Source organism: Monodelphis domestica, chromosome 2 (assembly GCF_027887165.1).
Source record: "Monodelphis domestica isolate mMonDom1 chromosome 2, mMonDom1.pri, whole genome shotgun sequence".
NCBI lineage: Eukaryota > Metazoa > Chordata > Mammalia > Didelphimorphia > Didelphidae > Monodelphis > Monodelphis domestica.
The window spans coordinates 527,656,995-527,672,971 of record NC_077228.1 but is presented as its reverse complement, the minus strand read 5'-3'; the positions used below and the strand labels follow the sequence as shown (position 1 = coordinate 527,672,971).

Sequence of the window (15,977 nt, the reverse complement as noted above, 5' to 3'; positions counted from 1 at the left end):
CTTTCTTTCTTTTCTTTCTTTCTTTCTTTCTTTCTTTCTTTCTTTCTTTCTTTCTTTCTTTCTTCTTTCTTTCTCCTTCCTTCCTTCCTTCCTTCCTTCCTTCCTTCCTTCCTTCCCTCCCTCCCTCCCTCTTTTTCTCTCTCTCTCTCTCTTTCTTTCTTTCTTTCTTTCTTTCTTTCTTTCTCTCTTTCTTTCTCTATTCTTCTTTCTCTCTTTCTTTCTCTCTTTCTCTCTCTCTTCTCTCTCTCTTCTCTCTTTCTCTCTCTCTTTCTCTCTCTCTTCTTTCTTTCTCTCTTTCTCTCTTTCTTCTTTCTTTCTTTCTTTCTTTCTTTCTTTCTTTCTTTCTTTCCTTCTTTCTTTCTTTCTTTCTTTCTTTCTTTCTTTCTTTCTTTCTTTCTTTCTTTCTTTCTTTCTCTCTTCTTTCTCTCTTTCTCCTCTTTCTCTCCTCTTCTCTTCTTTCCTTTCTTTCTTTCTTTCTTTCTTTCTTTCTTTCTTTTCTTTCTTTCTTTCTTTCTTTCTTTTCTTTCTTTCTTTCTTTCTTTCTTTCTTTCTCTCTCTCTTTCTTTCTTTCTTTCTCTCTCTCTTTCTTTCTCTCTCTCTCTCTTTCTTCTTTCTTTCTTTCTTTCTTTCTTTCTTTCTTTCTTTTCTTTCTTTCTTTCTTTCTTCTTTCTTTCTTTCTTTCTTTCTTTCTTTCTTTCTTTCTTTCTTTCTTTCTTTCTTTCTTTCTTTCTTTCTTTCTTCTCTTTCTTTCTCTTTCTCTCTCTCTCTCTTTCTCTCTCTCTCTCTTTCTTCTTTCTTTCTTTCTTTCTTCGTTCTTTCTTCTTTCTTCTTTCTTTCTTCTTTCCTTTCTTTCTTTCTCTCTTCTCTCTTCCTCTTCCTTCCTTCCTTCCTTTCCTTCCTTCCTTCCTCCTTCCTTCCTTCTTCCTTCCTTCTTCCTTCCTTCCTTTCCTTCTCCTTCCTTCCTTCCTCCCTCCTTCCTCTTTCTCTCTCTCTCTCTTTTCTTTCTTTCTTTCTTTCTTTCTTTCTTTCTTCTTTCTTTCTTTCTTTCTTTCTTTCTTTCTTTCTTTGTCTTTCTTTCTTTCTTGTCTTTCTTTCTTTCTTTCTTTCTTTCTTTCTCTTCTTCTTTCTTCTTTCTTTTTTCTTTCTTTCTTTCTTTCTTTCTTTCTTTCTTTCTTTCTCTTCTTTCTTTCTCTTTCTTTCTTTCTTTCTCTTTCTTTCTTTCTTTCTCTTTCTTTCTTTCTTCTTTCTTTCTTTCTTTCTTTCTTTCTTTCTTTCTTTCTTTCTTTCTTTCTTTCTTTCTTTCTTTCTTTCTTTCTTTCTTTCTCTTTCTTTCTTTCTTCTCTTCTTTCTTTCTTTCTTTCTTTCTTTCTTTCTTTCTTTCTTTCTTTCTTTCTTTCTTTCTTTCTTTCTTTCTTTCTTTCTTTCTTTCTTTCTTTCTTTCTTTCTTTCTTTCTTTCTCCTTCCTTCCTTCCTTCCTTCCTTCCTTCCTTCCTTCCTTCCTTCCTTCCTTCCTTCCTTCCTTCCTTCCTTCCTTCCTTCCTTCCTTCCTTCCTTCCTTCCCACCTTCTTTCTTCCATTACTATTACATTGCTAGTAATACAGAAGAAATTCTGCAATATAGTATAGTAGGTTGCCAAAACTTAGCAACTATGGAATAGCTAAGATGTCATGATGAAATATATAAAATTAAACAACAGAAACCTATTATCCATATTGCCTAAATTAACAGGCAGTAAACAATGATATCTTTATGAATTCAACAAATAAATATTATTGCACTTGGAGCACCAACAAAGACAAAAGCTTTGTACATAATTGATGAGACATAATACTGACCCATAAAAAGCTAAAAATAATATTAATATATGATGTCACACCAGATACTCAATTTCCAAGTCACATTGAATGAAAAACTCTTAAAATATAGAGACCTAGAGGTAGAAATCAAAGCCCTGTGTAAACAGTTTAAAGTAACCTATCATCATCCTTTTTACCTAACCTCCTACTGGAATGATTCTCAGGATGCCTTTTGGTGAATCTGAAGAAGACAAGATTCTATTCAACTTTTCTACTCAATGATTTCAATTGCTTATATAACATTCCTTTAAACACTAAACATGAAAAATCAGTAGCAAGAAGGGCAGCTAGGTGGCACAGTAGATAGAGCACCAGGCCTGGAGTCAGGAGGACCTGGGTTCAAATCTGAGCTCAGAAACATTCTAGCTGTGGGACTCTGGGTAAGTCACTTAAGCCTGTCTGCCTAGACCATGCCCTTATGCCTTAGAGTTGTTACTAAGACAGAAAGTAAAGGTTAAAAAATATCAGTAGTAAGAGAATGACATCTCCAGACCATTTGTACCTGAATTCTATTGAACAGAAGATGAAAATGGGATGAATAATAACTTTCATTGATGTAATGTTTGAATAGCAATAACTAGCATTTTTATGGTGCTGTGAGGTTTGCAGGGCTCTGTCTTGTAGAGCACATGCATAATATGATCCTCACAATGCTATTAGGTGTTAGCATTGACTTCATTTTTTATATTAGCAGACTAAGAATTAGAAAAATGAGATCAGAGAAATTTCCTTAGATTACAGAGCTAGTAAGTTTTTAAGCCTGGAGTTGAAGCTAGATATTCAGTGCTTTATCCACCACGAGGAAATGATCCTTTCATTAATTTAAACTACTCTTGTTCTTTCATGTTAATTGTCAGTATTGGCCAAGTGGATGAAATGACTGCTCTTTGTTACTGAATACAATTATTGGGCATAAGCTCATCTTCAACAGGTCCCTCGGAAGCATCCATAATTTTCTTCAAGGGATTATAATTCAAGTGCCCAGTCTTATCTTTTTCCTATCTGGATTCCTCCAAAGTACAGAACTCTAAAACAAAATTATTTTGTATAATATAGGCAAATGAATGTATATTTTCTATTCCTTATATAGATTCATATTATTCCCTTTCTCCCCATTATCTCCTCGATGGCCAGAATGAATTCATTTTGGTCTTTGTATTTCCAACATAGCATAATTTCTGGCACATAGTACATACTTAAGAAATTTTTTAAATGAATGAATTAAAGAATAGTGAAATGCTCACCAGGACCATGGGAATGATGGAAGTTGGCAGGAGAAGATGGTCTTTTAATTGGTCACCATCACATATTACCGACATCTTGAAGTGACACTTTTTGTGAACCTGAAGGAGAAAGAGAAAAGGCCAGAGAAGACAAAGGATGAGATAAAGGGAGAGAACCATCTGAGAGTCAGAGCCCTAAGCAGTCAGGCAAGATGCTCAATTTTCCCAGCCCTGCCATATTGAATTTCTAGAGTTGCCTGTAAGTATCAAAAATGAGGTTCGTTGGGGTTGGGGGAGGGAGACTAATGGTGCCAATTTTGTGGGAGCCAGGGAACTTCTCCAATTTGCTATTGACCAGATGAAGATGGATGGCCTCCTGAATATCTAATCCTGCTGCCCCTTATTGTCATTAAGAGGCCTGTTTCATCTTGTCACTCCTAAAATGGCATTTGCATTAGTTCCGAGATCAAGGGAAAAAGGAACACTAAATTTCTAACAGGAGGATCAGAGCCAATGCTACAGCCTCACAGATTTAGAGCTGGGAGAGACTAGTCCAGTGTCCTTATTTTATAGATGAAGAAACTAAAAGCCAGAGAGGTTATAGGTTTGCCCAATGTTACACAGAGAGGTTATAGCAAAGAAAAATTTAAATCTGGATTACGTGAATCCAACTATACTAGCTCTCATGTCTCAAGACTCAAACTCAGCATTTCAGAGCTCTATTGACCATTAAAAAAAACCTTACCTTATGTCTTAGAATTAAAACTAAGTATCATTTCCAAGGCAGAAGAGCAGTAAGGGCTGGGCAACTGGATTTAAGTGACTTGCCCAGGATCACACAGCAAGGAAGATGAGTCTAAATTTGAACCCAGGACCTCCCATCTCTCTCTCTAGTCCTGGATCGCTAATCCACTGGGCCACCTAGCTGCCCTTCTGTTGACTTTTTATAGGAAGGATTTCTTCTTTCCCTCCTTTCTCAGGAAATAGGAGATTAAAGAAAACATCTAGTCAAGCCATCTTCTTCCAACTAGCTAGCTAGCAATTCCAGAAATAGGTTAGTTAAAACAAGATTAAATCATTAAAATTTTTTTTGAGTTCTAAGTTCTCTCTCTCTCCAACTCCTCCTCTACCCATTGAGAAGACAAATAATATTATATCCATTATAATGTGAAGCCATGAAAAATTTATTCAATGTTGGCCATATTGCAATACCCCTCCACCAAAACAACAAAAAAATAAAGAGTAAAAAATAATATATTTAATTCTGCATTCAGATTTCATCAGTTCCCTGGAAGTGGAAAAAATTTTACATCATGAATGCTTTGGAATTGTCTTGGATCACTGGCTTAAACATAGTAGCTAGATCTTTCATTTTATGATCATCTTTACAACATTGCTATTACTGTGTATGATATTCTGCTGGTTCTGTTAAATTCATTTTGCATCAATTCGTATGAGTTTTCCCAGTTTTTTTTTTTTGTGAAATCATCCCCCTCATCACTTCTTATAGCACAATAGTATTTCATTATGATCATATGCCACAACTTGTTCATCCATTCCCCAAATGATGAGCATCTCTTCAATTTCTAATGCCCTATCCTTCAAAGATGAATATTTCTTCAATTGTTTAGATTTGTCTTTATTTGTATGAAAAGTATTTTAAATTATATTCATATAGTTCCTGAGTATGTTCCAGTAGATACATTCACAAGTATTTTATACTGTCTTCAGTAATTGTAATGGAATTTCTCTATCTCTTCCTGTTGAGTTTTGTAAGAAATATATAGAAATAGTGATGGCTTTTATGAGGTTATATCCTACAACTTTCTAAAGTTCCTAACTGTTTAATTAGTTTTTTGGTTGATTCTCTAGGGTATTCTACATATACCATCATATCTTCTGCAAGAAGTGATAGTTTTGCTACCTTGGTGCTTATTCTTTTTTATTTTTCTTTTTAAATTTATTTAAATTTATTATTTCTTTTTATCTTATTTTTATAGCTATCAACTCAAATAAAATATGGAACAATAATGGTGATAATGGACAGATTGTCTCACTGCTGATTTCATTTCAAAGACTTTTAGTCTATCCTTATTAAAGAAAATTTTTGCATTTGGTCTTAGATACTATTTTTCATTTAAAGAAAAGTTCTGTTTATTTATATTTATTTTCCTAGTGCTTAAAATAATAGAAATGAATTCTGTATGTCAAAAGAATTTTCTGCATCCATTGATAAAATTTATATTAACATTAATGTAATTATTTTAAATTTATTTATACAAAATATAATTAATACATTAATTATTAATTAACATATCGATTATAAAATTTAATTTAAATAAATATAATTAATTTAAGTTATATATAAATATATAATAAATAAATATAAAAATAAACAATATAAAATAAATTATAAATAAATAAACAAATTTAAAATTAAAACTAAAATATAATTAATACAATAAAATAATTATAATTAAATTAATACAATGTAAAATGATTGGTTTTTTATTGATATATTCAGTTATGCTTATAGTTTTCCTTATTTTGACTTACCCTGAATTTTGGCATACATAATCTGTTTGATCTTTATGGCATATTGATGGAATCCTCTTGCTAGTATTTTATTTAAAATTTTTACATCAATATTCATTAGGGAGTTGGCCTCTACTTTTCTTTCTGTTTTTGTTCTTGTTTTAACTCTCAAAGCTATGTTTGTGAAATAGAAGGAATTTTTATTTTCTACTTTACTATCCCACCCACTCTAGCAACAAAGCCCAACTTTATTGTAAAGTTAAAAAGTCAAGAAATAGGCCAAAAAAAAATGAGAAACCAATAAAAAAGCAACCTAACTATATAAAGTTACTATGATAACAGGGAAGATGAAAACATAAACTCAGAAGAAGATAACAATGACAAAATAGCTTTTTCCTGTTGCATAATTTCAAACCACAGGAATGTAATTAAGAGAACCTGAGTCTCTCAGACATAAAGAAATAGGTTTATTTGCAAAGAGCTGGTCTCCCAATAAAGCTAGACTGCTTGTTAAGACCAAAAGACCCTCAACACTATGAGAGACCTTCTTATATACCCCAAGGAATTAGATAATTTTATACCAGTCTAAAAATAGTCCAATATAATAGTTATACCCATCTAAAAACAGAGGTACATGGAAGCAATGTTCATTGGTTAGGGCAACCAGGAAATGCTTCTTATTGGTACAAGAAGTCATGTGACAATGACTTAAGGGTCACTTGATAGAAGGAGGGGTGGAACATGGACTAGTGATGCGAAGATAAGAGTGGGTGGTGTTGGGTGGTACCAGGTTTTGAACCCTGGGTCAGGCTTAGTGACATATAATAGATCACAAGTTCAAGGCCATAATTATTGCTGAGGGTGCATAATATAAAAACTTTGAAGGATGGGACTGATACTATGCAAAAACAGTTATTTACTTAATTCAGAACCTTAATACTTATACTAAAATAATCACAAAAAGTCTTCTAAAATCATGACTTATGCTAACTCTCTTAGAATTACAATTATGATTATCTCAAGACTACTGCTAACATTAAAATCTAATCCTCACTTACGGGGGTAGGGGATTTTTCACTCACAATCCAAAGCCTCAAAGAAAAATGTGAATTGGTCTCAAGCCCTAAAGAATTCTTAGAGGTGCTCAAAAATTATTAAAAAAATAAAATAAGAGAGGTAGAGGAAAAATTGGGAAAAGAAATGAGAGTGAAGCAAGAAAAGTCCACAGCTTTGTAAAAGAGGAACAAAAAAAAGTGCAAAGAAAATATCTTAAACAGAATAGTAAAAATACAAAACAATAGTAAAACAGTAAAAGAGGTACAAAAATCCACTGAAGAAAAGAACTCTTGAAAACAGCAGAACAGGCTAAATGATAAAGAGGTATAAATTTTTACTGAAGAAAATAATTCCTTAAAATTAGAATTGGACACGTGGAATTAATGACTCCACAAGATATTAAGAAACAACAAAAAGGTCAAAGGAATAAAAAAAATTAAAATGTGAGCTATCTCATTAGAGAAACAATTGACCTAGAAAATAGATTGAGGAGAATTTAAGAATTATTGGACTACTTTAAAGGCCATGATAAGAAAAAAAAAAGCCTAAACATCTTATTTCAAGGGAATTAGCAAGGAAAATTGTCCTGATATCTTAGAACCAGAGGGTAAAATAGAAATCAAAAGAGTTCATATATCACCTCATGAAAAAGATACCCAAATGTAAACTCCTAGGAAATTCCATAGCTCCCAGATCAAAGAGAAAATATTGCAAGCAGCCATAAAAATTCAAATATTAGGAAGCCACAGACAAGGTAACAAAATTTAGCAACTCCTATATTAGAGGACGGGAGGGCCTAAAATATGATATTCTGGAGGGCAAAGGAGTTGGGATTACAGCAAGATTAAAAGCAAGAATCACCTCCTCAGAAAATTGGTGTATAATCCTTTATGGGGAAAAATGGATATTTAATCGAATTGAGAACTTTCAAGCATTCCTGATGAAGAGACCATAGCTGAATAGAAAATTTGACTTTCAATTACAAGCCTCAAGAAGAGTATAAAAAGGTAAACAGGAAAGAGAAATCATAAGAGATTCAATAAGGTTAAACTATTTACATTCCTACATAGAAGGATGAACTTTATCATTATTAGGGCAATTAAAATATATATATGAAAGAGAGAGAGAGCAAGAGAGAGAGCATGAGTGTGAGCTGATTGTGATGGGACAATAAAAAATGAAATTAAGGGGTGAGAAAGAGGGATGGACTGGGATGAGGGGGGAGTAAGAGTTAGAATGGAATAAATTATCTCACATAATAGAGATATGAAAGGAGTTTTAAAGAGAAGGGAAAGATGGGGGTGGGTGGGCAATATCTGAATCTTATTTTCATTAGAATTGGCACAAAGAGGGAATAACATACATACTCAGTTGGGTATAAAAATCTAACTTGACCTACAGGGAAGTAGGAGGGGAGGGGGATAAGGCATGTGAAAAATAAATGAGAGTGAAGATTGGGGGAGGTGATGGTCAGAAACAAAATACTTTTGTGAAGGGTGAAATAAGAAAGAGGGAGAAAAAATGAAAAACAAGTCAAAAACTGTTGAGAAAACTAGAAAGCAGTTTGTCAGGAACTAGACAGAGATTAACATCTCATACTATATATACCAAGATATGAACAAAATGGGTGCATGATTTAGACATAAAGGGCAATACTATAATCAAGTTAGGGGAGCAAGAATAGCTTGCCAGTCAATCTATGGATGAGGGAAGAATTTATGACCAGAAAAGAGATAGAGAAGAGATAGACAGGATATAAAATAGAAAACTTTGATTACATTAAATTAAAAAAAAATTGTTTACACAAACAAAACCAATGCAGCCAAGATTAGAAGCAGGAAACAGAAAATAATTTTTACAGCAAGTTTCACTATTAAAAGCTCCATTCCTCAAATATATAGAGCAGTGTTAAAATAAGAACTCATCATTTCTCAGTTGATAAATGGTCCAAGGATATGAACAGTCAATTTTCAGATGAAAAAACCCAAGCTATCTGTAGTCATAGGGGAAATTTCTCTAAATTAGAGAAATGCAAATTTGAAGAAATCAGAGGTTCATACATATCAAGTAGGTTAATATGGCAGGAAAGAAAACAACAAATGCTGGAGGATGCTGTAGGAAAAATTGAGACATTAATGCATTGTTGGTTGAGTTATGAACTGATTCAAACATTTTGGAAAACCATTTGGAGCTATGCCCAAAGGACTCTAAAAGTATGCATATTCTTTAACCTGGTAGCAATATTACTACCAGGTTTGTCATTCAAAGAGATAAAAAAAGCCTTTATATGTATAAAAGTATTCATAGCAGTTTATTTTGTGGTGGAAATAGAGGGAGCTGCCCATCAATTGGGGAGTGGGTGAACAAGTTGTGCTGTATAATTATGATGGAATACTATTGTGCTATAAGAAATAATAAGCAATAAGCAAAAAAATAAGCAAATTCTTTCAGAATAACCTGGAAAGTGATGCAAAATGAAATATCAGAACTAGAACACTGTACACAGTAACAGCAATACTATATGAAGATCTGTGATGAATGATGGCCATTCTCAGCAATACAATGATGTAAGACAATTTTGAAGGACTTGTAATAATGCTATCCACCTTGAGAGAAAATATTGATGGAGTCTAAATGCAGATCAAAGCATACTTTTTAAAACTTTTTTTTCTTGTTGGTTTTTTGGTCTGTGTTATCTTTCACAATGCGATTAATGGAAATATGTTACATGGCAGCACATGTAAAACCTATAAGAGATTGCTGGTCTTCTCAATGTGGGGCAGGGAGGGAGAGAACGAGGGAGAGAATTTGGAACTCAAAATTCAAAAAATGTTTTAATTGTTCTTATACTTAATTGGAAGAAATTTTTTAAAAAATTGGATGCTATGCTGCTTGGTGGGTGTAAGTATAGTGCTGATATTGCTCCATTGTCTGCTACTTTTTTATTTATTTTTTATTTTTTTTAAATTTTTATTATTATTATTATTTTTTAATTTTATAGTATTTTATTTGATCATTTCCAAGCATTATTCATTAAAGACAAAGATCATTTTCTTTTCCTCCCCCCCACCCCCCGTAGCCGACGCGTGATTCCACTGGGTATCACGTGTGTTCTTGATTCGAACCCATTGCCATGTTAATATTTGCATTAGAGTGTTTGTTTAGAGTCTCTCCTCTGCCATGTCCCCTCAACCGCTTTAGTCAGGCAGTTGCTTTTCCTCGGTGTTTCCACTCCCACAGTTTGTCCTCTGCTTATGGATAGTGTTTTTTTCTCATAGATTCTTCCAGGTTGTTCAGGATCACTGCATTGCCACTAATGGAGAAGTCCATTATGTTCAATTATACCACAGTGTATCCATCTCTGTACAATGTTTTCCTGGTTCTGCTCCTCTCGCTCTGCATCACTTCCTGGAGGTTGTTCCAGTCTCCATGGAACTCCTCCACTTTATTATTCCTTTTAGCACAATAATATTCCATCACCAACATATACCACAATTTGCTCAGCCATTCCCCAATTGATGGGCATCCCCTCGTTTTCCAGTTTTTGGCCACCACAAAGCTGCTACTTTTTTTTTTAAAAAAGCAAAATATAGTTTTCCTGATTATCTCTTTAATTAAGTCTATTTTTGCTTTTGCTTTGTCTGAGATCATGATTACTACCTCTGCCTTTTTTATTTCAGCTGAAGCATAATAGATTCAGTTCCAGCTCTTTATTTTAACTGTGTTTCTTTCTGTATGCCAGCATATTTCTTGTAAACAACTTATTATTGGATTTTGGCTCCTAATCTTTTCTATTATTTGCTTTGGATTTATGGGTGAGTTCATTCCACTCACATTCACAGTCATGATTACTATGCATTTCCCTCCATCTCTATCTTTTACTCCTTCAATTCAGTCCCTCCTAAAATTTTAATTTTCCTTTTCTCATATTACCCTACCTTCTTTCTTTCTCTTAGCCCCTTTCTCAATGACTTCCCAAAGAGGCTGATGTTGATTAGGTATTCTTTTCTTGTTATTGCTGGCTCTTTTTAATGGTATTCTCTATTTTTTACATTGCTCAATTTCCCAATGACTTTCCCCTCCATCAGGTCCCACCCTAGCAACAAAGCGATACAACTAAGCAAAATGAACCAACACAGCCATGTTAGACTAATCATGTCTCATTATGTATTTATCATCAGCCACCTCTATGCTGAGAAAAGCCATTTTTCCCAATGACTCAACCAGGTCCCAATTAGTCCCTGTCTTTGTTGTCCAGAGTTCTATTGCTTTTCTATGCTTCTCTTTACATTATTGAGGGCATTGCACAAATCATTCTCTATTAACTTTGTATCAGTTAATAAATGACTATGATGTTGCCATACATTTTTCATCTTTGTTTCTTTTGGCACTAATGTATTTCACTACATTCTTGCAACATGTTTTAAAAGCTATTTTAACCCATTAAAAATAAAACAAATTTATATCCAGTTCTCTATAACACACACACACATTCTTGATGTTACAAATATTTTTTGTATGTAGGATTCTCCTTTTCCCCCCGTCTCCCTGGGGGACCTATCAAACAGCAATATTATTGTGTCAAAGTATAGGTATAGTTTCTTGGCTTTTCCAGTAGAGTGCCCAATTGTGTTTCAGAACACTGAAACTGATCCACATCAACAACAAGAAGACTAGTGAGATTGACTTCCTTAGCTAATCTCCAGCATTGACCATTTTTGAGTTTTGTCATCTTTGTCAATCTGATGGGTATGAGGCGATGCTTAATGCTTATTTGCAATACTTTTATTTTTAGCGATTTGTAGCATTCTTTCTGATGGTTCTAGAGATTTATATTTTCTCCTTTGAAAACTATCTGCTTCATACTGGAAAGAAGTGAGGAGAGGAACAGTTTCCTTATATATAAAACGATTTACTTATGTTTTTTAAAGCAACATTTTTCTTCTTTTCAAAAAGAAAAAAAAAACACCTTAGTGAAAAGAAGTGCAAAAATCTTAAATAAAAAACTAGCAAAAAGACTCCAGCAAGTTATCACAGGGATTCTTCATTATGACCAGGTGGGATTTAGACCAGGAATGAAAGACTGATTTAACATTAGGAAAACCATCCACACAATTGATCATATTAATAATCAAACCAACAAAAATCCCATGATTCTCTTAGTAGACACAGAAAAAGCCTTTGACAAAATACAACACCCATTCCTATTGAAAACACTAGAAAGTCTAGGAATAGAAGGGCCTTTCCTAAAAATAATAAACAATATATATTTTAAACCATCAGCAAACATCATTTGCAATGGGGATAAGTTAGAAGCCTTCCCAGTAAGATCTGGAGTGAAGCAAGGATTTCCATTATCACCTCTATTATTTGACATTGTACTAGAAACACTAGCAGTAGCAATTAGAGAAGAAAAAGAAATTAAAGGGATTAAAGTAGGCAATGAGAAGACTAAACTATCACTCTTTGCAGATGATATGATGGTCTACTTAAAGAATCTCAGAAAATTAACTAAAAGGCTAGTGGAAATAATCTACAACTTTAGCAAAGTTGTAGGGTACAAGATAAACTCACATAAATCATCAGCATCTCTATATATCTCCAACAAAATGCAGCAACAAGAGTTAGAGAAACTCTAATTAAAATCACCATAGACAATATAAAATATTTAGGAATCTATCTGCTAAGACAAATGGGAATTCTATGAACACAATTACAAAACACTTCACACAATTAAAACTAGATCTAAATATCTGGAAGAATATTAATCGCTCATGGGTAGGATGAACTAATATAATAAAAATTACAATCCCAAGTAAGTTAATCTACACATTCAGTGCCATGCCTTTATAACTACCAAGAAACATTTTGATAGAATTAGAAAAAATTATAACAAAGTTCATCTGGAAGAACAAGAGATCAATAATATCAAGGGAATTAATAAAAAAATGTAAAGGAAGGTGGTTTAACAGTATCAGATCTTAAAATGTACTATAAAGCAATGATCATCAAAACAATATGGTACTGGTTAAGACACAGAAGGGTAGATCAATGGAATAGATGTGGGGTAAATAACCTCAGCAAGATAGTGTAAGATAAACCCAAAGACACCAGATTTGGGGACAAGAACCCACTATTTGACAAAAACTGTAGGGAAGATTGGAAAACAGTGTGGGAGAGATTATGTTTAGATCAACATCTCATACCCTACACAAGATAAATTCAGAATGGGTAAATGACTTAAATATAAAGAGTGAAATCATAAATAAATTGGGTGGACATAGAATGGTATACCTGTCAGATCTGTGGGAAAGGAAGGAATTTAAGACCAAGCAAGAGATAGAGAATATTACAAAATATAAAATGAATGATTTTGATTATAACAAATTAAGAAGGTTTTGTACAAACAGAATCAATTCAACCAAAATTAGAAGGAAAGCAACAAATTGGGAAACAAGATTTTATAACAAAACTTTCTGACAAAGATTTAATTTCCCAAATAGATAAGGAACTAAGTCAAATTAAAAAAAAAATCAAGCCATTCTCCAATCAACAAATCAAGGGATATGAATAGGCAGTTTTCACATGAAGAAATCAAAACTATCAATAAGCACGTGAAAAAGTGTTCTAAATCCCTCCTGATTAGAGAAATGCAAATAAAAACAACTTTGAGGTACTACCTCACATCTAGCAATTGGTCAATATCACAGCAAAGGAAAATAATAAATGTTGGAGGGGATGTGGCAAAATCTGGACGTTAATACATAGTTGGTGGAGTTGTGAATTGATCCAGCCATTTTGGAGGGCAATTTAGAATTATGCCCAAGGGGCTTTAAAAGAATGCTTGCCCTTTGATCCAGCCATGCCACTGCTGGGTTTGTACCCCAAAGAGATAATAAGGAAAAAGACTTGTACAAGAATATTTATAGCCGCACTCTTTGTGGTGGCAAAAAATTGGAAAATGAGGGGATGCCCTTTGATTGGGGAATGGCTGAACAAATTGTGGTGTTTGATAGGGATGGAATAGTAATGTGCTGAAAGGAATAATGAACTATAGGGATTCCATGTGAACTGGAATGACCTCCAGGAACTGATGCCGAGCAAAAGGAACAGAACCAGAACATTTTACACAGAGACTGACACATTATGACACAATTGAATGTAATTGATTTTTCTACCAGCAGCAGTGCAATGACCCAGGACAATCCAGGAGGACATAGGAGAAAGAATGTTCTCAACATCCAGAGAAAGAACTGTGGGAGCAGAAATGAAGAAGAAAAACATACGATCAATCACATGGTTTGATGGGGATATGATTAGGGTTTTGATGTTAAAAGATCACTCTGCTACAAATATGAATAACATGGAAATAGGTTTTGAACAATGATACATACATATATATATATATATACATATATATATATATATTCTCCAGGAGGGGGTGAGGGAAGAGGGGAGGGAGAGAACATGAATCCTGGAACTATGGAAAATATTCCAAATAAATAAATTTAAATAAAAAATATAGATGTCTATTTAAACAAAACCAAAACTAATCTGGTCCTCTTTCTATAATCCCTGACCCTCACAGAGCAACCTTAAAAGCCTCTCAAAATCTAAATACATACTGCATCAACACAAATTTCCACATAAGCAAGGTCCAAAAATGTCAATCTCTTTCTCCATTTCATGGTTATTACCTCTGTCTCTCTGTCAAGAGATGAGTGACCTGTCATATTTTCATTCTTTTGGACTACTGGTTTATCACTGCATTAATCAGAGTTTTAAAGTCTTGAAGTCCCAGAATACAGCACTGATGCTCTCCCCTGAGTTATATCTTCTCCAAGCTAAGTGTTCTTGCTTCCTCTTTGCTTTTGCTCTATAATGTTGTCACTCATACATTATTCTAGTTCTCCTCATTTCATTCTGAATTAGTTCATAGAGGTCTTTCCAGTTTCTTCTTAAATTGCCCATTTAGTCATTTCTTATGGGACAATCATATTCCAATTGCATTCAGATATGAATTTGTTTTTAGCCATTCTCCAATTAGAAGAGTTCCTTTTACTTTTGAATTCTTGACTACTGTGGAAAGAGCTGCTATAAATATTTTCTCCATTTAGATCCTTTTCCTCTTTCATTGATTTCTGTGTGTGTGTGTGTGTGTGTGTGTGTGTGTGTGTGTGTGTGTGTGTGTGTGTATGCCTAGTAGTGGACATGCACCTTGGTTTGGGCACTTGCTGGGCAAAGTTTCAAATTGCCCTCTGTATGTCTGGATCAATTTACAGCACCAATGATGGTGCACTAACTGGTGCCTGTGTTCTTAGAGCCTCTCCAATATTGGTTATTTTCCTTTTTTGTTATCTACGTTAGTTTGATGGGTCCCTCTCTTCTCTCTCTCCCCCCTCTCCCTTCCCCCAGTCTCTCTAATAATTTTGAATAAGTGCTGCTTTGTATGTAGTACAGTTTGAGAGATCAAGTACTGATACAACCTATTTTCTACTTTTTTCATTATTACCCTTGACATTCTTGACTTTTTGTTCCTACAAATTTTATTTGTATTTTCCTGTTTCTAGAAATAGTCTTTCATTAGTTTGATTGGTATAATTCTGAATAATCAAATTAATTTGGTTAATAATTGTTATTTTTATATATTGGCATGACCTATTTATGACCAATGGATATGATTCCAATTTTTTAGGTCTGTCTGTAGTTTTGTAAAGATTGTTTTACAATTAGATTCATATAGATGCTCATTGAATCTTGAAAGATAAGAGTTGTAAATATCTTGTATCTTCTGTAGATATTTTAGATGAAAGTTTTCTTTTTAGTTCTTCTTGATGGGTTCTGTTGGTTATATAGAAATGTTGATTTGGGGGCAGCTGGGTAGCTCAGTGGATTGAGAGCCAGGCCTAGAGATGGAAGGTCCTGGGTTCAAATATGACCTCAGACACTTCCCAGCTATGTGACCCTGGGCAAGTCACTTAATCCCCATTGCCTAGCTCTTACCACTCTTCTGCCTTGGAACCAATACAAAGTATTTATTCCAAGGCAGAAGAAAAGGGTCTAAAAAAAAGAAATGTTGATTTATATTTATTTATTTTATATCCTACAGCTTTACTGAAGTTGTTGTTTTGATTAATCTTTAGTTAACACTCTTGGCTTCTCTGGGTAGACCATAATATCATCTTACTTCTGTAACTAGCATTATTAGCACTGTGGTAATTAGTAGTATCACTCTGGGCATTTTTGTTTTATCTCCAGTCTTATCAGGATATCAAGCATCAGGATCAGGATATCAGGAAAATATCT

The 15,977-nt window shown here is 33.7% G+C and overlaps 1 protein-coding gene across 10 annotated transcripts in view; it reads right to left on the bottom strand.

Annotated features, from left to right (window-relative positions):
- Positions 1-15,977, bottom strand: part of DGKG (diacylglycerol kinase gamma) — a 298,101-nt gene that overhangs the window by 222,637 nt on the left and 59,487 nt on the right. For 8 of the 10 annotated variants that reach the window (XM_056819855.1, XM_056819854.1, XM_056819858.1 and 5 more), the window contains 2 exons: positions 13,850-13,924; positions 3,102-3,200 (listed from right to left, as the gene is read on the bottom strand). In XM_056819855.1, the coding sequence (XP_056675833.1) occupies positions 3,102-3,200; positions 13,850-13,924 (174 nt within the window). The remainder of the gene's footprint in view (positions 1-3,101; positions 3,201-13,849; positions 13,925-15,977) is intronic. The other 2 variants (XM_056819860.1, XM_056819853.1) reach the window with 1 other exon arrangement.